General features: G+C 38.1%; 1 protein-coding gene across 5 annotated transcripts in view; it reads left to right on the forward strand.

Annotated features, from left to right (window-relative positions):
* LOC128694636 (palmitoyltransferase ZDHHC20-A) overlaps nucleotides 1–23,928 on the forward strand; it is a 294,832-nt gene that overhangs the window by 80,092 nt on the left and 190,812 nt on the right. For all 5 annotated transcript variants that reach the window (XM_070095949.1, XM_070095948.1, XM_070095952.1 and 2 more), the window contains exons 6-7: nucleotides 3,680–3,806; nucleotides 8,457–8,680. In XM_070095949.1, coding sequence (XP_069952050.1) covers nucleotides 3,680–3,806; nucleotides 8,457–8,680 — 351 coding nt within the window. The remainder of the gene's footprint in view (nucleotides 1–3,679; nucleotides 3,807–8,456; nucleotides 8,681–23,928) is intronic.

Below are 23,928 nucleotides of genomic sequence, written 5' to 3' on the forward strand. Positions count from 1 at the left end.
CTTTTATGGCCTGTGAGACCAGTATGAACACTATTTTGTATGTGTATATTTACTTTTTCTATACTACACAATAACTGCACAAACACTGTTGTCATTATATTGTTTACAAAGCATGTTTACACAGACGAACAATATAAAATGTTTATTACTATTTTTCTAAATTTTATATACACATATACAGTCACTGGACATGTTTCTAGAAGTTCTGCAGCCTGGGGAACTCTTTGAAACACAGTGTCGTGCACAGTGGTGTTTTACACTCCTCACACATAAAACGAGTGTCTGTGTTTTTGTGGGTGTTTTTTTGTATGTGCACAGACAAAACACCTATTCTTAGCCTTTTTCTTCAAAGCAGTAGTAGGCAGTTGTATTAGGAAGTGATCACCAGGCCTCAGACAAGAAGGGTAGTTGATGATCAGTTTGCAGGCGTTGTTCTATTTCAGGTGTTGTTACTTGGTACTTGAATAATATTTGTCTGATGACAGACAAACAAAATTGACCATATGGTGGTTTGTTTCTGGTCTTCGACTTGTACACATTATAAGTATTCGGCATAGAAATGTCCACAAGATGAAAAAAGAGTTTTATGTACTACTTATAACTCTTGCAAACACAGTCAGCAAACCCAGTTTGCATATCATATTTGCCCACTGAGTGCATATTGAGGGTGTAGTCCATCACAGCTGCAGGTTTTAGAATGGGTTCATTGGTCTCTCTATGCTGCCTGCCAGTGTCTGTCATTTCGTTTTGGTGAACTGATGATGACAGTGTGACATCTTCTTTGTCATGCCACCGAAATGTCATGATGTCATTGGCAGCAAACGCCTGCACCTCACCTCTACGAGTGCCTGCCTCGAACCTGGGCATATGTTTACGATTTGCACACACTGTACCACACACATCTGTCATATTCACTCACAAAAAAATCACCAAGTGAGGGGCTTGTGTACCAGTTATCAGTATATAATATATGCCCCGTACCAAGATATAGTTCCATCATTGTTCTAACCACATCACCAGAGATACCCAATAACTTCCTGTTATCTTGCAATGTATTACTTCCAGTGTACACAATAATATCCAATACAAGACCACTGTAGCAATCACAAAGTACAAACAACTTTATACCAAAGAGTTTCCTCTTGCTTGGTATATACTGCTTGAAGGACAGTCTGCCTTTGAACAAAATCAAAGACTCATCAATAACAAGCTTCCTGAAGGGATAAAAATACATATTGAATTTCTGTTTCAGATACATAAACACATTTCTAATCTTATATAACCTGTCTTTTCTGTCAGGCCTGGTTTTGTCTGAGAAGTGTAGCATACGTAACAGTAGCACAGATCAATTCACTGGTATTATATCACTGAAAGCTGGGGTTGCAATGGCGCAATCTGTTGACCAGTATGATTTGACACTGTGCTTATACACATGTGGCATAAGCATTATTGTAGCAAACAAAAGATACATCTCAGCCACAGTTGTCTCCTTCCACTGGTGTAGCCATGATCTTGGTGAAAGAATTGTGTTTGCCATGGTATACTCGTAGTATCTGTTGCTTTCCCTGAAAATCATTTCCATCAGGGGTTTGTCAAAGAATAACTCAAAACATTCTAGTTCAGTGGCATTGTTCCCAAGTGTACAAGATGGCTGTAGTCCACTTTGACTTTCATTAAACTGATGGGTATTGGGAACAAAATTGGCAGCTTCCTGCCAATCCCAGGTGCAGTCTGCTGGTGGATACTGGATATTGACAGGTGGTTGTGGAGGTTGTAGTTGTGAAGGTTGTGGTTGTGGAGTTTGGTGTGGTGGGTGGGTGGCTGAGGGTGGTTTTTGTTGTAGCTGAGCTGACTCAGCAGCGTGGGTAACAGAATGGGCTGCTGCTGGCGCCTCATGGCTGGCACCACCACCACCACCATCTTCTGATGCCTGCACATTTATGATCCCCATTGTAACAATATCATCTTCATTTTCACTATCTGTTCCTGTTGTATGGCCACGTGATGTACTCCGTACCCTTGGAACAGCATATGGCACACTACCAGAGTGCATGTACCGTCGTATATACTGACACTTCACTGGAGAATATTTCGCTTCACTCTCGCTACTGGAACTGTTTTCAAGAGCTTGGAGCTCATATTCACTATCATCACCACTGCTCACATCTGTGTCCTGAGCATCGGAAAATACGAGTTTCCTCTTTCGTTCTGGTGCAACTGAATGTGAACAAGACAGCCCAGCACCAGATGTGGAAGTTTGAGGGTCGTCTGGATTTTTATCACCATTACCACTATTATGTTCATTATTCTCAGTTAAAAACTCCTCAAAACCCTGGAAATCATCTTCATTGACACTTCCATCCATATTTGAACTGTCACTTGGGAACAAAAGAGTCCCAATTCGCTGAGGAGTGAGGAGCTTCTTACCGTGAGGCATGGTGGACAAGGTGAACTAAAATGGTGTTCCCACAGTGCACCACTGGGTGCCCAAATTTTTTCCTTTTGTGCACACTGACCACATAGGCCTACCAGCTTTCTCCCGCTCGATTTGAAGGCACTAGAATTTACACGTACAAGTACGTGACCGACCCTGGCTGCAATGACGTACTAGTATGTGACTGACCCTCAAAGGGTTAATAATCAATTCCTACCTTTTACCCCTCAACAATCGTGTAGTTTTTTGATGGAGAATTGAAATGCATAAAAGTTGCAGCTTTTTTAATCAGCTGTAACTTTGTTTCCATTATGCTTATGGTAAAAAAATGGTAATGACCGAAGATATATTTATCTTTTAGCCGACCATAATTTTTTTTTTTTTTTTTAATTTTTTTTTTCTGAAGTGGCTGCCATTTTCCAAGATGGTGGCTGTAGCACAACATGCAAGGGTGTTGATATTTGATGATATAACTAGGGAATTATTTCAAGGTAAGGCCATTTTTTTTCTAGAATGGCTGGGCTATGATGATGAGGTGTTTCCTACTTTTTTGGTCACAGTGTCTCAGTGGAAGAAAGCTAATGTGTTAAAAAAAAATGGTTTTAGCATGTGTCAATGAAACATCTGCAAGTCTTCCCTGTGCAAAATGGGGAAGAAGTACATACATTACTATTATTGAATGCAATTTTTTGAAATAGCCACATGGTTAGCTTTAGTGTCTGTTAGGAATATCCATGCAGAAAAGCAGCTTATTACCACAGAGACTTTATTAGGTTACACACACAATGTTGGTTGTCATCATTACCTGTAAATACTGTATTGGGTTGGGTTGTTGCAGGTTATATCATTTATCTTATACAGCATTAATTGTAAAGAATGAATTTAGGACATGAAATCACCATTTGCAGCTAGAGTGAGATGATTAGTAACATAATAATTTGTAGTGTTTACACATAGACCTCTTCACACTTTCATTGTCTGAGGATGTTCCAAATGGGAGCTATCCCTTCAGAAACAAGTTTGTTATATATGAGAAAGCTTCCTCTAGCTTCATTGTTCCCTTTAGTATTTTTTGTTAATTTAAACTGAATTTCTTTTAATTTGCATTGATGAAGGATTTATCACTAAACAGTGTTTGGACCTAGCCAATCTAACCCCTGTCTTTTTACATAAGAGGAATTTAAAAGATATTAAAATCTCTATACATGTATATTATGCATGTTCCTTTTTTTTTCTCGTATTCAGTTTAGATTACCACCCACTGAATTGGATCGTTATGAGTCAGCGGAGACAGATGAAGTGAGAAGAGATGTCTTAGAGAGGTTTATCCAGAAGCACAGCCTTCCTGTGTATAACCGTACCATGACTGGTGGTAAGTGTATACTGTATTTTAATGAGATTTATACAGTAATAATGGCAATAAGAAATTTTATTTTAAAAATACATAAAGGATTACATATTCACATTGTTAGTAAAGAGTTTGTTCAGCATTTCAGGCAAACTTCAATGAAAACTAAACTCTAAGGGTGTGGTACATAGATAAAAACAGGTATGCAAATCTAGTTTTGCTGTTGCTCACAGACTAGTAAGTTTAAAATCTGCTCAGACAGTGCTTCTCTTCATTGCATGTGGAATAGTTATGAAAAAGGGAAGTATTGTTGCAGTGCTTCATTCAAACAGTACTGCAGTTGATATTGAACAGCTCACTGGTATGAGTGAGGAAGCTTATTGATTCAGAAGTGCCCTAATGTTAACTTGGATATCAAATGTCTCTGTTCTGACCTATGATAGATATATGGTTTCTTTAACCCTTAAATGGTCCAAACATATATATATGTTCTTACACGTAGTGCCCCAAACGTATATATACGTTTTATTTTTCCTGCCTTCAAATTTGGCACGATGCCTTGTCAACATAGAATGGGTCCTAACACTCAGTGTGTGCAGTATTAAAATAATCTGGGACCACTTAGTACCTTGTGGGAGTGCCAGTTAAATTGAGTGCCAGCTAGGGCAAACAGTGCTGCAAACACCAAGGATTCACTGATGTAATGTCATATTAACACTCCTCTTTTAAGAGGAAAGTGATGTTAGCCCCAAGTTTAGGGTCTGTCTATCTATCTCTGTATCTCTGTCTATCTCTGTCTCTGCCTCTGTCTATCTGTGTCTGTCTCTGTCTATCTGTCTCTGTATCTCTTTCAATCTGTCTCTCTCTTTCTGTCTGTCTATCTCTGTCTCACAGGTACACATAAATACAAGTATACATAGTGTAAATTACCTAGGATAACCCAAAAAATCAAGACAAAGTGCTATACTCTGCTTGAAGATACGAGTAAAGGTGGCGACACAGTCTTCTGGCTCTCTCTGAGACAGAGAGCTAGACGGATAGACAGATAGACAGGGAGCTTGACAGACAAATAGACAGACATGTTTGTGTGCCAGCGTAAACAAAGTGAGGGCGATGCTCATCAAATATCACCTCTAATCTTCTCCTATCTGCTGCACCCTCCCCCACCCTCATGTATGCTCATCAAAAGTCAGCTCTTATCAGATGTTATCTCATCATGTCACTGTCAGGGGTGGACTTTGTTTTTCATGCTTCAATGGAACTCATTATTACCTATTATTCTCCCTCCCTCCCTCCCCTCTCTCCCTCCCCTCCCATCCTTCCTTCCTTCCTTCCTCCTTTCCTTCCTTCCTTCCGAACTCCATTTGTTCTATTGATTGAATACAAGAAACTGCCCATTTACCGATTTCAACTATCCAATAAAGTGGTCAGAAATTGGCAATTTGGCCAATTTCACACAAAAAATATGCTAGTTTCAAAATAGAGTCCGGAATGAATAATGCAGACCTTCCTGGCACTAAAATAACATTATCTCTGTTCATCAGTCTCGTCTCCAGGCCCCTCTTGTATTACTCTTGCTTTCTATTTTGAATTTTTATTTGCACAAAAAATAGAAGATTTACTGTTATGCAGACTCCTGCATTATTGTAATAATTATATAAATAATGTCAACCCACTCGTGGTTGCGTATTAGAATGGCTAGTTGGACATTTATTGGGCAATAATGTCATTTGTTTACTTTTGAACATCAAAAATTGAACATTTCTGCTACTTTGAGCTCCATTTGAAGGTCCTTTTCATAGTGAAACCAATCAAAATCATCTCTATTTCCATAACATGTCTTCCATTCTATGAAATGAGACCAAGAAAATGAGAATACAACCATAAATACTATACAAAAATATACCTCAAATTCAGCATTTTAATCCAAAAATACTGTCAGTTTTTTTTCTCATTATGCACTGCGTGCTGCAGGATTTTTTATACTGCGCACACTGACCACACAGACCCATTCTCTCACATATGGGCCTACTAGCTTTCTCCCACTTGATTTGAAGCTGCTAGAATTTTTGAGTATATATACAGTGCGTCAAACAGATTGGCTCGTAAGATGTATATATACGACCGAAACAGTCGAAGGTTTAAAACAATTGAAAGTTTAATAATTGTGAAATGTAAACATCACTGGCACATTAATGCCACTGTTGCCGGTTAGTTATCATTTTTCACCACCTTCAACACACTATAAAAATCACAAATTTTTGTCAGATTTTGCTCATTTTAGTCTTACTTGATCCAGAAAAACAAACTGTCAATCTGTAAGTTTTTTTTTTTTTTCCCCAAAATCTTCCCACAAACAGGAATTTTTTTACTAGGGTCTCCCACAGTTAAAGGGTTAACCAGGGCTGTGGAGCTGGAGTCATGGAGTCGGAGTCAGAAGCAATTCTTGGGTTACTGGAGTTGGAGTTGGTAAAATGGAATTAAAGGAGTTAGAGTCAGAGTTTGAATTGGCACCGGGCACAAATTTTGAAGTCAGTCACCTCATGTTCAAATTTTCAGTCAAAATGCTGTGACACAACCCATAAGAAATTCCCACACTACTTGCAGTTTCCTGGATAACCTTCATCACTCTTTTAATGCTAATTTCTGTTTTTGATGTTGATGGATGATCACAGCATTTGTCATCCTCGATAAAGAAAGTAAGCTTATTCAGGTATACACAAATACAGTTACATAGATTATCATTCATAGCATATGTGTAGAGAGCCTAGGATAACCCAAAAAAGTCAGACAGAGTGACTTACTTCCTCCTGCTTTGAATTGAGAAAACCATTCAAAAAACTATATCCGACCCATTGCTTCGTCGCCAGGTGCTTACTGAAGCATTTTGTGAATTTTATTAGCCGTTATACTGAATTTGAAACAACTTCAAGTTCATGCTCGCACTCACTCACTCTGACAACACAACCAAAAAATGACCATCTCCTCAACAGAATGGCAGATCACTCTGAAACCTGCCACACTACTTCACAAAGGAGTGTACCATGCAGCATGATCTGCACTGCCTCCATTTTTAACCCAGGAAGTGCATGAAAATTTGAGCATGGGAACTTTGTGATAATACCTTGTAGAGTGATCACACACAAAGTATGAATGTATTTGGTTAAAAATTATTGGAGGAAAAATTAATGTTAATAATTCACCCTTTAACTAACAAGAGGCAAAAGCAATACATGTATTAACAATTCAGTCTTAACTACAATATAAATATTACTACATCTGTGGCTCTTGACCAATCTCTACCAAACAAATGTGAGCTCTCTATAAATCATTACCATTCCCTAAACTTGGATAGGGACCAAGGAAGACTGCTATGGGAGGAAATTGTTAGTGCCACAAGGCACAATATTGTAATTTTAGGGGATTTTAACTTAAATCTGATTGATTGGAATTCCTTGAGTGGGAATTTAGTCTAATGACTTCTTAGAGGTAGTTCAGGACTGTTTTTTAAAGCAGTTTGTTACAGAACGTACAAGGGGAAATAACCTGCTTGACTTGGTTCTGGCAAACAAGGAAACCCTTGCTAATAATTTAGAAATTTCAAAGGAACTTGGTGCAAGCAACCACAAATCAGTTATCTTTAGTACTGAAATGGAAGTATGATAGTAGGGATAACTCAGTAATGGTCCCAGATTTTCACTTAGCAGATTACAATGGGCTTAGAGACACCAATCATCAGTGGACTGGAGTAACGAAGAGAGCTATCAATATGACAGCTTTTTAAACACTGTACATGCTGCCCAAAGAACATATATTCCATATAAAGAAATTACGTAGATTGAATAGAAATGACCCGAAATGGATGAACAGTAGGCTCAAATATCTTTTAGGGCAGAAGAAAGGAATTTATAGGCAGATCTAAAGAGGTGAGGGGTCATCTTATGAATCAATATATTCACATTAAGAATGACATTAAAAAGGGGATAAGAAAAGCTAAACAGGACTATGAAATTAAAGTTGCTAGGAGTTTGAAAACTAACCCTAAAGGTTCTCCCTAGGTTTATAGAACAAAAGTTAGAGAAAAGGAAGGTCTTCTTAAAAATAGCTCCGGGCATCTTACTGACAAGGAGAAGGAAATGTGCTCGATTTTTAATAATTATTTTTCTTGGTTTTCACACAGGAAGACACTAATGCTTTCCCAATAATTAATTTTTTATAGTGGGCCTTAGGAAGATAAATTATGTAATATGACAGTCACTAGGGATATGTTAATTGAACAAGTAGACCAACTGAAACAGAATAAAACCCCAGACCCTGATGAACCTTTTTCAAGGGTTCTTCAGGGGTGCAAAATGGAACCTTGTGAAGCATTTTCTAAATCCATAAATGCAATGAAAAGTGGACACTTAGAGCAGTATTAATTTTGGGGGTCTAGACAGCGAAAAGGTTTACAAAAACAATAAAATTCTCCGTAAATGAAAATTTTTAAAGAGTTAATGTGCTAGGACTAATGATATTTCTTTTGATATCTAAGAACATGTTTTGCAATGTTTTTGTTAAAGAGTTTTTTGTTGAATTTTAATTGGTCCATAATGTTTGTTTGAATACATATTTAATTTATTGAGCTGTAGGTTCAGATTTTTGTCTGCATAGGTCAACTACCGTTTGTTTCAGACATTCGATACTGTGATAAATGTGTGCAGGTCAAGCCGGACAGATGCCACCATTGCTCAGTGTGTGGAGTGTGTGTCCTAAAACTGGACCATCATTGCCCCTGGGTCAACAACTGTGTTGCCTTCACAAACTACAAATTCTTCATCCTTTTCTTGGGCTATGCTCTCTTGTACTGCCTTTTTATTGGAGCCACAACCTTACAGTATTTCATCAAGTTTTGGAAGGTAAGTATAAGCCTTTGTTTAGTACTTTTCCTATCATGGTAAATAAGTGCTTTGTGGAATTGCCTTTGCTTGGTATGTCTTTCTCATTGTTTCTTCCTTATTCTGTTTTCTTTTGTCTTTCTTCATATTTCTCCCTTTCTCTTCTGTCATCACCAGTCATCAATTTAAAGCCACTTATAATTTTTCTACCTCCCATTTCTGTCAGCTTGAAGTTATGCTCCCAGTCAAGTGTAGGAGAGATCTTAAAATTTCCAAGGAGCATTTCATAGCTAAAAGCAGTTTCAGATGATAACAGTATAGGCTAAGGCAACACATTAACTGGTCAAAAGAGCAGTTGTTGATGTGTATTTTGTCTTATACTCAGTGTGTGTGGATGAAGGGGGGGGGGAGGAAAACGAGTGGTTTTCCAATACACTGCAGTTATATAGTGAAGGCTAAAAGACTGAGGAAGGCAACCATGAAATAAAGATGAGAAGCTTAGAAAGAAAAGTTAAAAGACTGATTGAACAAATAAAAGAGAGGGATTTTTATTCTATTGGATGGTTTATAAGGCATACCTAAGAGGGAATTAAATAAAAATGAATTTAGTTTTTGCTTTATCCAACACTGTCTTGTTGTTCTTCTCTGCCTAGTATTTTGTGTAATTTGGTCTGTTTATAGTTGTTGGTGGAATGATCTGACACAAGACTTACTTATCATGTACACAATACACAGAAAGATTGAAAAAAAAATAGTAAAAGTGCAGTGAGCAAAAACTGCATTATAATCCTCCACATTAAATGTACATTTTGTCTCAGTATGGCTCTTGAACCAAGTCAGAATGGTAACACTGTTGATAATCTTTGATATGTATGTCAATTTGTATAGTTTTTAACAGATTATAGTTCAGTTTGTCATCCGCTATTAAGTGTCTTTATGAAGTTCAGGCCTGTAATTATTATATTATTAAGACTGTTATAGATCAGTTTTTGCCTTTGCCACCTTTCCCACTCAGGAAGGTTAACTACAGTACTTTACTCCTCTACAGAGGTTTCTTATTGCTGGTGAGTTGCTCTTGATCCAAGAAGTTAGATTTAACCTCCCCTTGCTTAGATCAAACATGATGGAATCCCATTTCCTCAGGCACTTCATGTCTGTGTGATAACTTGAGAAAACCAAGTCTGATTAATTTCATATCTTCATTGCTAATAACTGCATTAGAAACTTGTGTTTCACTCTCCACTAATATTTTCATGTGCATTGATGTACAGGGGCCTATTTTTATTTATTATCACACTGGCCGATTCCCACCAAGGCAGGGTGGCCCGAAAAAGAAAAACTTTCATGATCATTCACTCCATCACTGTCTTGCCAGAAGGGTGCTTTACACTGCAGTTTTTAAACTGCAACATTAACACCCCTCCTTCAGAGTGCAGGCACTGTACTTCCTATCTCCAGGACTCAAGTCCGGCCTGCCGGTTTCCCTGAACCCCTTCATAAATGTTACTTTGCTCACACTCCAACAGCACGTCAAGTATTAAAAACCATTTGTCTCCATTCACTCCTATCAAACACGCTCATGCATGCCTGCTGGAAGTCCAAGCCCCTCGCACACAAAACCTCCTTTACCCCCTCCCTCCAACCTTTCCTAGGCCGACCCCTACCTCGCCTTCCTTCCACTGCAGACTGATACACTCTTGAAGTCATTCTGTTTCGCTCCATTCTCTCTACATGTCCGAACCACCTCAACAACCCTTCCTCAGCCCTCTGGACAACAGTTTTGGTAATCCCGCACCTCCTCCTAACTTCCAAACTACGAATTCTCTGCATTATATTCACACCACACATTGCCCTCAGACATGACATCTCCACTGCCTCCAGCCTTCTCCTCGCTGCAACATTCATCACCCATGCTTCACACCCATATAAGAGCGTTGGTAAAACTATACTCTCATACATTCCCCTCTTTGCGTCCAAGGACAAAGTTCTTTGTCTCCACAGACTCCTAAGTGCACCACTCACTCTTTTCCCTCATCAATTCTATGATTCACCTCATCTTTCATAGACCCATCCGCTGACACGTCCACTCCCAAATATCTGAATACGTTCACCTCCTCCATACTCTCTCCCTCCAATCTGATATCCAATCTTTCATCACCTAATCTTTTTGTTATCCTCATAACCTTACTCTTTCCTGCATTCACCTTTAATTTTCTTCTTTTGCACACCCTACCAAATTCATCCACCAATCTCCGCAACTTCTCTTCAGAATCTCCCAAGAGCACAGTGTCATCAGCAAAGAGCAGCTGTGACAACTCCCACTTTGTGTGTGATTCTTTATCTTTTAACTCCACGCCTCTTGCCAAGACCCTAGCATTTACTTCTCTTACAACCCCATCTATAAATATATTAAACAACCACGGTGACATCACACATCCTTGTCTAAGGCCTACTTTTACTGGGAAAAAATTTCCCTCTTTCCTACATACTCTAACTTGAGCCTCACTATCCTCGTAAAAACTCTTCACTGCTTTCAGTAACCTACCTCCTACACCATACACTTGCAACATCTGCCACACTGCCCCCCTATCCACCCTGTCATACGCCTTTTCCAAATCCATAAATGCCACAAAGACCTCTTTAGCCTTATCTAAATACTGTTCACTTATATGTTTCACTGTAAACACCTGGTCCACACACCCCCTACCTTTCCTAAAGCCTCCTTGTTCATCTGCTATCCTATTCTCCGTCTTACTCTTAATTCTTTCAATTATAACTCTACCATACACTTTACCAGGTATACTCAACAGACTTATCCCCCTATAATTTTTGCACTCTCTTTTATCCCCTTTGCCTTTATACAAAGGAACTATGCAAGCTCTCTGCCAATCCCTAGGTACCTTACCCTCTTCCATACATTTATTAAATAATTGCACCAACCACTCCAAAACTATATCCCCACCTGCTTTTAACATTTCTATCTTTATCCCATCAATCCTGGCTGCCTTACCCCCTTTCATTTTACCTACTGCCTCACGAACTTCCCCCACACTCACAACTGGCTCTTCCTCACTCCTACAAGATGTTATTCCTCCTTGCCCTATACACGAAATCACAGCTTCCCTATCTTCATCAACATTTAACTATTCCTCAAAATATTCCCTCCATCTTCCCAATACCTCTAACTCTCCATTTAATAACTCTCCTCTCCTATTTTTAACTGACAAATCCATTTGTTCTCTAGGCTTTCTTAACTTGTTAATCTCACTCCAAAACTTTTTCTTATTTTCAACAAAATTTGTTGATAACATCTCACCCACTCTCTCATTTGCTCTCTTTTTACATTGCTTCACCACTCTCTTAACCTCTCTCTTTTTCTCCATATACTCTTCCCTCCTTGCATCACTTCTACTTTGTAAAAACTTCTCATATGCTAACTTTTTCTCCCTTACTACTCTCTTTACATAATCATTCCACCAATCGCTCCTCTTCCCTCCTGCACCCACTTTCCTGTAACCACAAACTTCTGCTGAACACTCTAACACTACATTTTTAAACCTACCCCATACCTCTTCGACCCCATTGCCTATGCTCTCATTAGTCCATCTATCCTCCAATAGCTGTTTATATCTTACCCTAACTGCCTCCTCTTTTAGTTTATAAACCTTCACCTCTCTCTTCCCTGATGCTTCTATTCTTCTTGTATCCCATCTACCTTTTACTCTCAGTGTAGCTACAACTAGAAAGTGATCTGATATATCTGTGGCCCCTCTATAAACATGTACATCCTGAAGTCTACTCAACAGTCTTTTATCTACCAATACATAATCCAACAAACTACTGTCATTTCGTTCTACATCATATCTTGTATACTTATTTATCTTCTTTTTCTTAAAATATGTACAGTGGACCCCCGGTTAACGATATTTTTTCACTCCAGAAGTATGTTCAGGTGCCAGTACTGACCGAATTTGTTAACATAAGGAATATTGTGAAGTAGATTAGTCCATTTCAGACCCCCAAACATACACGTACAAACGCACTTACATAAATACACTTACATAATTGGTCGCATTTGGAGGTAATCGTTATGCGGGGGTCCACTGTATTACCTATAACTAAACCCCTTTCTATACAAAGTTCAATCAAAGGGCTCCCATTATCATTTACACCTGGCACCCCAAACTTACCTACCACACCCTCTCTAAAAGTTTCTCCTACTTTAGCATTCAGGTCCCCTACCACAATTACTCTCTCACTTGGTTCAAAGGCTCCTATACATTCACTTAACATCTCCCAAAATCTCTCTCTCTCCTCTGCATTCCTCTCTTCTCCAGGTGCATACACGCTTATTATGACCCACTTCTCGCATTCAACCTTTACTTTAATCCACATAATTCTTGAATTTACACATTCATATTCTCTTTTCTCCTTCCATAACTGATCATTTAACATTACTGCTACCCCTTCCTTTGCTCTAACTCTCTCAGATACTCCAGATTTAATCCCATTTATTTCCCCCCACTGAAACTCTCCTACCCCCTTCAGCTTTGTTTCGCTTAGGGCCAGGACATCCAACTTCTTTTCATTCATAACATCAGCAATCATCTGTTTCTTGTCATCCGCACTACATCCACGCACATTTAAGCATCCCAGTTTTATAAGTTTTTCTTCTTCTCTTTTTTAGTAAATGTCTACAGGAGAAGGGGTTAGTACCCCATTGCTCCCGGCATTTTAGTCACCTCATACGACACGCATGGCTTACGGAGGAAAGATTCTTTTCCACTTCCCCATGGACAATAGAAGAAATAAAGAAGAACAAGAGCTATTTAGAAAAAGGAGAAAAACCTAGATGTATGTATATATATATGCATGTGCGTGTCTGTGAAGTGTGACCAAAGTGTAAGTAGGAGTAGCAAGATATCCCTGTTATCTAGCGTGTTTATGAGACAGAAAAAGAAACCAGCAATCCTACCATCACGCAAAACAGTTACAGGTTTTTGTTTCACAGTCATCTGGCAGGACAGTAGTACTTCCCTGGGTGGTTGCTGTCTACCAACCTACTACCTACAGGGGCCTAGGGTTATGCAATATGGGGACACCTTTCTCAGATTGCACAGAGACCAAAAGCCATTTAGTTACTATTTTAACATTCCTGACCCCTATGGGACATGAATGTAATAATAATAATGTTAATAATAATAGAGTGAATGGAGACGAATGGTTTTTGGGACTTGATGATCTGCTGGAGTGAGAGCAGGGTAATATTTTGTGAAGGGATTCACAAGGAAGGGGTGTTAATGTTGCAGTTTAAAAACTGTAGTGTAAAGCACCCTTCTGGCAAGACAGTGATGGAGTGAATGATGGTGAAAGTTTTTCCTTTTCAGGCCACCCTGCCTTGGTGGGAATCGGCCAGTGTGATAATACAATAATTCAGAGAAACCGGTTAGATGGACTTGAGTCCTGGAGGTGGGAAGTATATACAATGCCTGCACTTTAAAGAAGGGATTTGTGGATATTTGCTGTTTGGAGTGGCATTTGAACTCTTGTGTCTGAGTGCCTCTGTGAAGCCAGTTATTATGTGTTGAATGACGGTGAAAGTGTTTTTCTTTTTTTAGGTCACCCTGTCTCGATGGGAAATGGCCAATGTGTTAAAAAAATATGTAGTAATAATAATACAGCCTCACCTCACTTAGCAATGTACTAGTTTACCAATGACTCAGACTTACAACAGGCTCTTTGACTAGTATAGTATTGTAAAGTAAAAGGACACAAGTGCAACTAATGTGACACTTATTGTGGCAACGTTTCGCTCTCCAGGAGCTTTATCAAGCCATTCATACCTAAATAATATATGTTAGAGCTGATTTCCTCTATTCTGCTTATTACAATATACAGTACACTACTGTATAAAAATTTAAAAATATACCAGAAATGCTATAAATGATGCGAAGGTGATATTAAAACAATATCAAAGATGGTTGACACAAACCCACTACCATTATAGTGTACTCTTCACTTACCGACGAATTTGTTTACCGACGAGGTCTTAGGAACGGAACTCCGTTGTTAAGTGAGGAAAGGGGGTATGTACAGTGGACCCCCGCATAACGATTACCTCCAAAGGTGACCAATTATGTAAGTGTATTTATGTAAGTGCATTTGTACGTGTATGTTTGGGGGTCTGAAATGGACTAATCTACTTCACAATATTTCTTATGGGAACAAATTCGGTCAGTACTGGCACCTGAACATACTTCTGGAGTGAAAAAATATCGTTAACCGGGGGTCCACTGTACTTTGGTCACTGTGTGATCTGAGAGAGGTGTTCCTGTACTGCATAACCCCAGCCCTCTTACATGTTACTGGATGCAAAAATATTAGTGCAGAGTGCAACACAAGTTTCTTATGCAGTTCAGTATTAGCATTGACGATTTGAAATGAATCAGAATTAGTATTCTCAAGTAATTGCATGGACACTAATATCCCAATTTCTTCAATAAAAAAATAAAACACATCAGCAGTTGAAAGCCAGTCAAAAAAGGCACAGGAGCCATCAAAATTTGCACCAACACTGAACAAAGCCAACAAATTCCATCATTTCATAAGATGAATCATCCATTAAAGAAAGATCTTGTTCATAATTGTTGCATTTGGATCAGGAGAAAGTGTTAACCCATTATAAGGATAAGTTCATGTCCTTGGATAAAGAGCCCCTCACTGACATTAAAGCAAAATAATGCAATAATTTAAGATACTGTTATACAATTTCAGTATTAAAAATGGCACTTACACACACCATTAACCTTTTCAGGGTCTATACCCCTGATCTGAAACTTATCCACAGGGTCCAAGAATTTTCAAAACAATTTTTTCTTATTTTTTCTTATGAAATAGTAGAGAATCTTTTTCTGAAGGTAATAAAACAAAAAATACGAAATTTGACAGACAATTGACGAAATTACGCTCTCGTAAATTTTGCTGCTTCAGCGATATTTACACATCAGCAATTTTGCCTTCTTTGACTCCCATTTAGGCCAATTACATTAATCCAGTTGACCAAATTCTTAGCTATTTCGCTGGTATTACTTCTATTTTATCGATTGAGCACAAGAAATCACCCAGTCAACTGTTCCAACTACCCGATAAAGTGATTGAAAATTGGTAATTTGGCCGATTTCACACAAAGTTCAAAATATTCCAATTTCAAAATAGGGTCCAGAATAAACACTTCAGGCATTCCTGGTACTAAAATAACATTTCTTCTGTTTATTAGTTATGTTTCCAGACTTTACAAATGAATTCCATTTTGATTTTTTATTCACATAATGAATTTTTATTCACACAAAAAATAGAAGATTTACTGTTAGGCGATATTGTAATACATATGTCATTGTATAAATAATATCAGTGCATTCTTGAATGAACACTGGACCCACCAGCTGATGTGTATTAGACACGTGACGTCATTTGTTTACTCTTGAACATCAGCAAAACTCGAACATTTCTGCTACTTTGAGCTCAGTTCCAAGCTATTTTCAGTGCTAAAATGAATCAAAATCATCTCTATTTCTGTAATATTATCTTCCATTCTATCAAATGGGACCAAGAAACTGTGAATACAACTCTAAAAGCCATACGAAAAAACACCGCAAAGTTGCTGTTTTAATCCAAAACATTGTCATATCTAGGCCCAGATTTACTACTCACAGCTTATCTGAGTGAGCTGAGCTCATGGTGTAGAATTACAGCTTGGACCCAGGCTTCAAAGCTGTAGAACTACAGGGCGGACCCTCAAAGGATTAATAATACCAACCGTCTTCTATGGAGGATACATGAGTGTGGAAATTTTGAAGATGATCAGAGGTTTTCTTCAGTTATCACACAGAAAAAAATATTTGAATAGCCTGTGTAACATTGTCCATAGATACTGTACAGAAACATTGAGGATTTTAATTCAATTGAATATGGCGTCTTCAAGGTGTAAACAAAAATTTTGGAAAAAGAAATGAACAATGTTGCTTAGAAATGTTCTGAAAATGGGTAGGTCTGTCATCATTAAATTAAAAAATGCCTGAAGACTGCAAATTTTTTTTAGTTTGTTTCTTTTCTTATATTCTATTTCAGTCTCAACAATCCTATAAGAACAAATGTTTGACTTTTATTTTTTAAGAAAAATCTAGTTTGATGAAATTGGTGGAAAAATGGCAAATTGGCACCCATGCAGCTGAGAATGAATTAAAAAATACTTCCAATTAATATACACTAACATTTAGGGTTTGAAGCTGATCAGAAGTGGTATTCTCTAGTTATTATGTATGGTACAGTTTATTCAGTATATATTGGAGAAGTGGTATTCTCTAGTTATTATGTATGGTATATATTGGAAAATTTATATTTCCACCATTTAGTGAATGCCAAGGTTTCTTTTAACCCTTTCAGGGTTTCCGACGTACTAGTACGGCTTACGCACCAGGGTTTTTGACGTACTAGTACGCCTAAATTCTAGCGCCCTCAAATCTAGTGAGAGAAAGCTGGTAGGCCTACATATGAAAGAATGGGTCCATGTGGTCAGTGTACACAGTATAAAAGAAATCCTGCAGCACACAGTGCATAATGGGAAAAAAAACTTTGACTGTTTTTGGTTTAAAATGGCGACTTTGCACTGTATTTTCGTATGGTATTTATGATGGTATTCTAGTTTTCCTGGTCTCATTTTATAGAATGGAAGAGATATTACAGAAATTGAGACGATTTTGATTGGTTTTACAATGAAAAGTACCTTGAAATTGAGCTCAAAGTAGCAGAAGTCTTTGATTTTTGCCGAAGTTCAAAAGTAAACAAATCATGCTACGTGTCTAATACACGTCAACTGGTGAGTCTAATATTCTTTCACAAGTGCGCTGATATTATTTATACCATTTCTACATTAATGCAGTAGTCTGCATAACAGTAAATCTTCTATTTTTTGTGAGAATAAAAATTCAAAGTGGAAAGCAAAAGAATGTAAGAGGGGCATGGGGAAGTGACTAATGAACAGAGGAAATGTTATTTTAGTGCCAGGAATGTCTTTCTTGTTTATTCTGGACACTATTTGGAAATTGGCATCTTTCAAAATTTGTGTGAAATTGGCAAAATTGCTAAATTCTGACCACTTTATTGGATAGTTGAAATCGGTAAATGGGTGGTTTCTTGTACTCATTTGATAGAAAAAATGGAGTTCTAGCAAAATAGTCATGATTTTTGTTGACTAGTACACTGGAATGGGTGGAAAATAGGGCTCAAAGTGGGCAAAATCGCCGATGAGTAAACATCGCCAAGACCGCTAACTTCGCGAGAGCATAATTCCTTAAGTTTTCCACCAAATTTCATACTTTTGGTGTCATTATGATCAGGAAAAGATTCTCAATCTTTTCATAAGAAAAAATAATTTTTGTTTTTAAAATTTTGGCAACCCTGAGAACAAGTCTGGGAAAGGGCCTAGCGACCCTGGAAGGGTTAATAAAGCCTACCGGTGTGAATGTTGGAAATCAGTCAGAAAAAGGCATTTTCCAATAATTGAACAGATTTCAACCTATCCAAGTTTTTTCAATTTTAGTAAAATTTACAGTTTGTACCTATTTGGTCTTAATTTATGGGATACCAAACTTCATAAAGAATGCATCATTATTAATATTAAATTTTGAGGCCAGTCAGAAGCAGTATTCTTTAGTTAATGAATATAAATGAATATTGCTTTTTCATTCAATAAAACTGGCAAATTGGGACTTACATCCCCTAGTAATATCATGAACCTTGCATTCAGGAAACCATATCAGTGGTGAAAATTTGAAACCAACCAGAAAACTCATTCTCCACTTATGGCATCGATTCCAGTGAATCTATTTTAAGATATCAACAGATATGCCTACATATAAACAAAGCTTAATGGATACTATCCTGTCCCTAAGATGCATCAGCCATTAAATATTGAGGCCATTCGGAAGAGATAGACTGAAAATTATTTAATGTTATTTAATGGGAATAAAAATTTAACAAGTAAGAGAGAGGTGAAAGTGTATAAACTAAGAGAGGAGGAAGTTCGGGTGAGATATAAGCAACTATTGGCAGAAAGGTGGGCTAGTGCAAATATGAGTAGTTTGTGGGGGAGGGGGTTGAAGAGGGTTGGAATACTTTTTAAAATGCAGTATTAGAATGTGGGGCAGAAGTTTGTGGTTATAGGAGGGTGGGTGCAGGAGGAAAGAGGAGTGATTGGTGGAATGATGAAGTAAAGGGTGTGATAAATGAGAAAAAAGGTAGCTTATGAGAGGTTTTTACAAAGCAGAAGTGTTATAAGAAGAGCAGAATATGTGGAGAGTAAAAGAAAGGTGAAGAGAGTGGTGAGAGTGCAAAAGGAGAGCAGATCAATGAGTGGGAGAGGCACTGTCAAGAAATTTTAATGAAAATAAAAAAAAATTGGGAGTGAGTTAAACAAGTTGAGAAATCCTAGGGAACGAATGGATTTGTCAGTTAAAAACAAAGTAGGGGAGTTAGAAGATGGGGAGATGGAGGTTTTGGGTAGATCAAGAGATGGAGGTATTGGGTAGATGGCAGGAATATTTTGAGGAACTTTCAAGTGTCGACGAAGAAAGGGAGACGGTAATTTCATGCATTGGCCAGGGAGGTATACCATCTTTTAGAAGTGAAGAAGTGCAGGATGTGATTGTGGGGGAGGTGTGTGAGGCATTACGTAGAATGAAAGGGGGTAAAGCAGCTGGAACTGACAGGATCATGACAGAAATGTTAAATGCAGGGGGGCATATAGTGTTAGAGTGGTTGGTATTTTTGTTTAACCCTTTCAGGGTCCGGAGGCCAAATTTCCAAGTGTTATTTTTTCTTATGAAATGGTAGAGAATCTTTTTCTGAAGGTAATAAAACAAAAATTACGATATTTGATGAAAAATTGACAAAATTATGCTCGCGAATTTTGATGTGTCGGCGATATTTACGCATCGGCGATTTTGCCGACTTTGACTCCCATTTTAGGCCAATTACAGTATTTCAGTCAACCAAATTCTTAGCTGTTTCACTAATATTCCTTCTATTCTATCAATTGAGCACAAGAAATCGCCAAGTCAACTGTTTCAACATCAAAATAAAGTGACTGGAAATTGGTAATTTGGCCAATTTAATGCAAAGTTCAAAATATTCCAATTTCAAAATAGGGTCCAGATTAAACAATGCAGGCATTCCTGGCACTAAACTAACATTTCCTCTGTTCATTAGTTATGTTTTCAGGCTTTACAAATGAATTCCATTTTGATTATTTATTCACATAATGAATTTTTATTCAAACCAAAAAATAGAAGATTTACTGTTATCCAATATTGTAAAAAAATATATAAATAATATCACCACATTTGTGAATGTATATTAGACCCACCAGCTGTCATGTTAGACTTGAGGTCATTTGTTTACTCTTGAACATCAGCAAAAATTTAACATTTCTGCTACTTTGAGCTCACTTTCAAGCCATTTCCAGTAATAACACCAATCAAAATCATCTCTATTTCAGTAGTATATCTTCCATTCTATCAAATGAGACCAAGAAATTGCAAATACAGTACAACTACAAAAAACGAAAAAACACTGCAAAGTCGCTGTTTTAATCGAAAATTACGGTGCTGGTTTTTTTCTCTCATTATGCACTGTATGCTTCAGGATTTGTTTTATGTGGTGCACACATACCACATAGATGTATTCTCTCATATCTAGGCCCAAATTTACTGCTCACAGCTTATCAGAGTGAGCTGAGCTCATGGCGTACGTCTACGGTTTGGACCCTGAGCGTAAAGCCGTTGATCTACGGCACGGACCCTGAAAGGGTTAATAAATGTATGAAAGAGGGGAAGGTACCTAGGGATTGGCAGATAGCATGTATAGTTCCATATATAAAGGGAAGGGGGACAAAACAGATTGTAAAAATTATAGAGGAATTAGTTCACTGAGTATACCAAGAAAAGTGTATGGTAAGGTTATTATTGAAAGAATTAGAGGTAAGACAGAATGTAGGATTGCAGATGAGCAAGGAGGTTTCAGAGTGGGTAGGGGATGTGTAGATCAAGTATTTACATTGAAGCATATATGTGAACAGGATTTAGATAAAGATAGGGAAGTTTTTATTGCATTTATGGATTTAGAAAAGGCATATGATAGTGGATAGCTGAGGAATGTGGCAGATGTTGCAAGTAGTATATGGAATAGGTAGTAAGTTACTAAATGCTGTAAAGAGTTTTTATGACGATAGTTTTATGAGGATGGTTTTTATGGAAGGAAGGCGGGGTAGGGGTCGTCCTCGAAAAGCTTGGAAGGAAGGGGTAAGGGAGGTTTTGTGGGCGAGGAGCTTGGACTTCCAGCAGGCATGTGTGAGCATGTTCGATAGGAGTGAATGGAGACGAATGGTATTTGGGACCTGACGGTCTGTTGGAGTGTGAGCAAGGTAATATTTAGTGAAGGGATTATACACACTCATCTGAGTTTTCTTTGATGTTATCTTAATAGTTCTTGGTCTTATTGCTTTTCCTTTTATATCCATGGGGAAGTGGAATAAGAATCTTTCCTCCGTAAGCCATGCGTGTTGTAAAAGTCAACTAAAATGCCGGGAACAATGGGCTAGTAACCCCTTTTCCTCTAAAGATTACTAAAAAGAATAAGAAGAAGAAAATTGTCAAAGTGGGAAGTCTGAATGTGCATGGATGTTGTGCAAATGATAAGAAAGAGATGATTGTGGATGTTATGAATGAGAAGAAGCTGGATGTCCTGGCTTTAAGTGAAACAAAGCTGAAGGGGGTGGGAGGGTTTCAATGGAGAAGAATAAATGGGATTAGGTCAGGGGTTTCAAATAGAGTTAGAGCTAAAGAAGGAGTAGCAATAATGTTGAAGGATAAGCTATGGCAGGAAAAGAGGGACTATAAATGTATTAATTCATGGATTATGTGGAGTAAAATAAAGATTGGATGTGAAAAGTGGGTTATAGTAAGCGTGTATGCACCTGGAGAAGAAAGAAGTGTAGAGAGAGAGAGAGATTTTGGGAAATGTTGAGTGAATGTGTGGGGAGTTTTGAATCAAGTGTGAGAGTAATGGTGGTTGGGGATTTCAATGCTAAAGTGGGTAAAAATGTTATGGAGGGAGTAGTAGGTAAATTTGGGGTGCCAGGGGTAAATGTAAATGGGGAGCCTTTAATTGAGCTTCGTGCAGAAAGAGATTTGGTAATAAGTAATAAATATTTTATGAAAAAGAGGATAAATAAATATACAAGGTATGATGTAGCACGTAATGAAAGTAGTTTGTTAGATTATGTATTGGTGAATAAAAGGTTGATGGGTAGGCTCCAGGATGTACATGTTTATAGAGGGGCAACTGATATATCGGATCATTATTTAGCTGTAGCTACAGTTAGAGTAAGAGGTAGATGGGAACAGAGGAAGGTGGCAACAACAAGTAAGAGGGAGGTGAAAGTGTATAAACTAAGGGAGGAGGAAGTTCGGGGGAGATATAAGCGACTGTTGGCAGAAAGGTGGGCTAGTGCAAAGATGGGTAGTGGGGGGATTGAAGAGGGTTGGAATAGTTTTAAAAATGCAGTATTAGAATGTGGGGCAGAAGTTTGTGGTTATAGGAGGGTGGGGGCAGGAGGAAAGAGGAGCGATTGGTGGAATGATGAAGTAAAGGGTGTGATAAAAGAGAAAAAGTTAGCTTATGAGAGGTTTTTACAAAGCAGAAGTGTTATAAGAAAAGCAGAGTATATGGAGAGTAAAAGAAAGGTGAAGAGAGTGGTGAGAGAGTGCAAAAGGAGAGCAGATGATAGAGTGGGAGAGGCACTGTCAAGAAATTTTAATGAAAATAAGAAAAAATTTTGGAGTGAGTTAAACAAGTTAAGAAAGCCGAGGGAAAGTATGGATTTGTCAGTTAAAAACAGAGTAGGGGAGTTAGTAGATGGGGAGAGAGAGGTATTAGGTAGATGGCGAGAATATTTTGAGGAACTTTTAAATGTTGAGGAAGAAAGGGAGGCGGTAATTTCATGCACTGGTCAGGGAGGTGTACCATCTTTTAGGAGTGAAGAAGAGCAGAATGTAAGTGTGGGGGAGGTACGCAAGGCATTACGTAGAATGAAAGGGGGTAAAGCAGCTGGAACTGATGGGATCATGACAGAAATGTTAAAAGCAGGGGGGGATATAGTGTTGGAGTGGTTGGTACTTTTGTTTAATAAATGTATGAAAGAGGGGAAGGTACCTAGGGATTGGCGGAGAGCATGTATAGTCCCTTTATATAAAGGGAAAGGGGACAAAAGAGTTTGTAAAAATTATAGAGGAATAAGTTTTTTGAGTATACCAGGAAAAGTGTACGGTAGGGTTATAATTGAAAGAATTAGAGGTAAGACAGAATGTAGGATTGCGGGTGAGCAAGGAGGTTTCAGAGTGGGTAGGGGATGTGTAGATCAAGTGTTTACATTGAAGCATATATGTGAACAGTATTTAGATAAAGGTAGGGAAGTTTTTATTGCATTTATGGATTTAGAAAAGGCATATGATAGAGTGGATAGGGGAGCAATGTGGCAGATGTTGCAAGTATATGGAATAGGTGGTAAGTTACTAAATGCTGTAAAGAGTTTTTATGAGGATAGTGAGGCTCAGGTTAGGGTATGTAGAAGAGAGGGAGACTACTTCCCGGTAAAAGTAGGTCTTAGACAGGGATGTGTAATGTCACCATGGTTGTTTAATATATTTATAGATGGGGTTGTAAAAGAAGTACAGTGGACCCTCGACTAACGCTATTAATCCGTTGCTGAGAGCTCATCGTTAGTCAAAATAATGGTTAGTCAAGTTAATTTTCCCCATAAGAAATAATGGAAATCAAATTAATCCGTGCAAGACACCCAAAAGTATTGAAAAAAAAAAATTTTAACACATGAAATATTAATTTTAATACACACAAACTGAAGAAGACATGCACAGTTACATGACACTTACCTTTATTGAAGATCTGGTGATGATTGATGGGATGGGAAGAGGGGAGTGTGTTGATGGTCTTAGTGTTTAGAAGGGGAATCCCCTTCCATTAGGACTTGAGGTGGCAAGTCCTTTTTCGGGGTTACTTCCCTTCTTTTAATGCCACTAGGACCAGCTTGAGAGTCACTGGACCTCTGTCGCACAACATATCTGCCCATAGAGGCCTGTACCTCCCGTTCCTTTATGACATTCCTAACGTGTTTCACAACATTGTCAGTGTCACCA

Source organism: Cherax quadricarinatus, chromosome 51, assembly GCF_038502225.1.
Source record: "Cherax quadricarinatus isolate ZL_2023a chromosome 51, ASM3850222v1, whole genome shotgun sequence".
Classification (NCBI taxonomy): Eukaryota; Metazoa; Arthropoda; class Malacostraca; order Decapoda; family Parastacidae; genus Cherax; species Cherax quadricarinatus.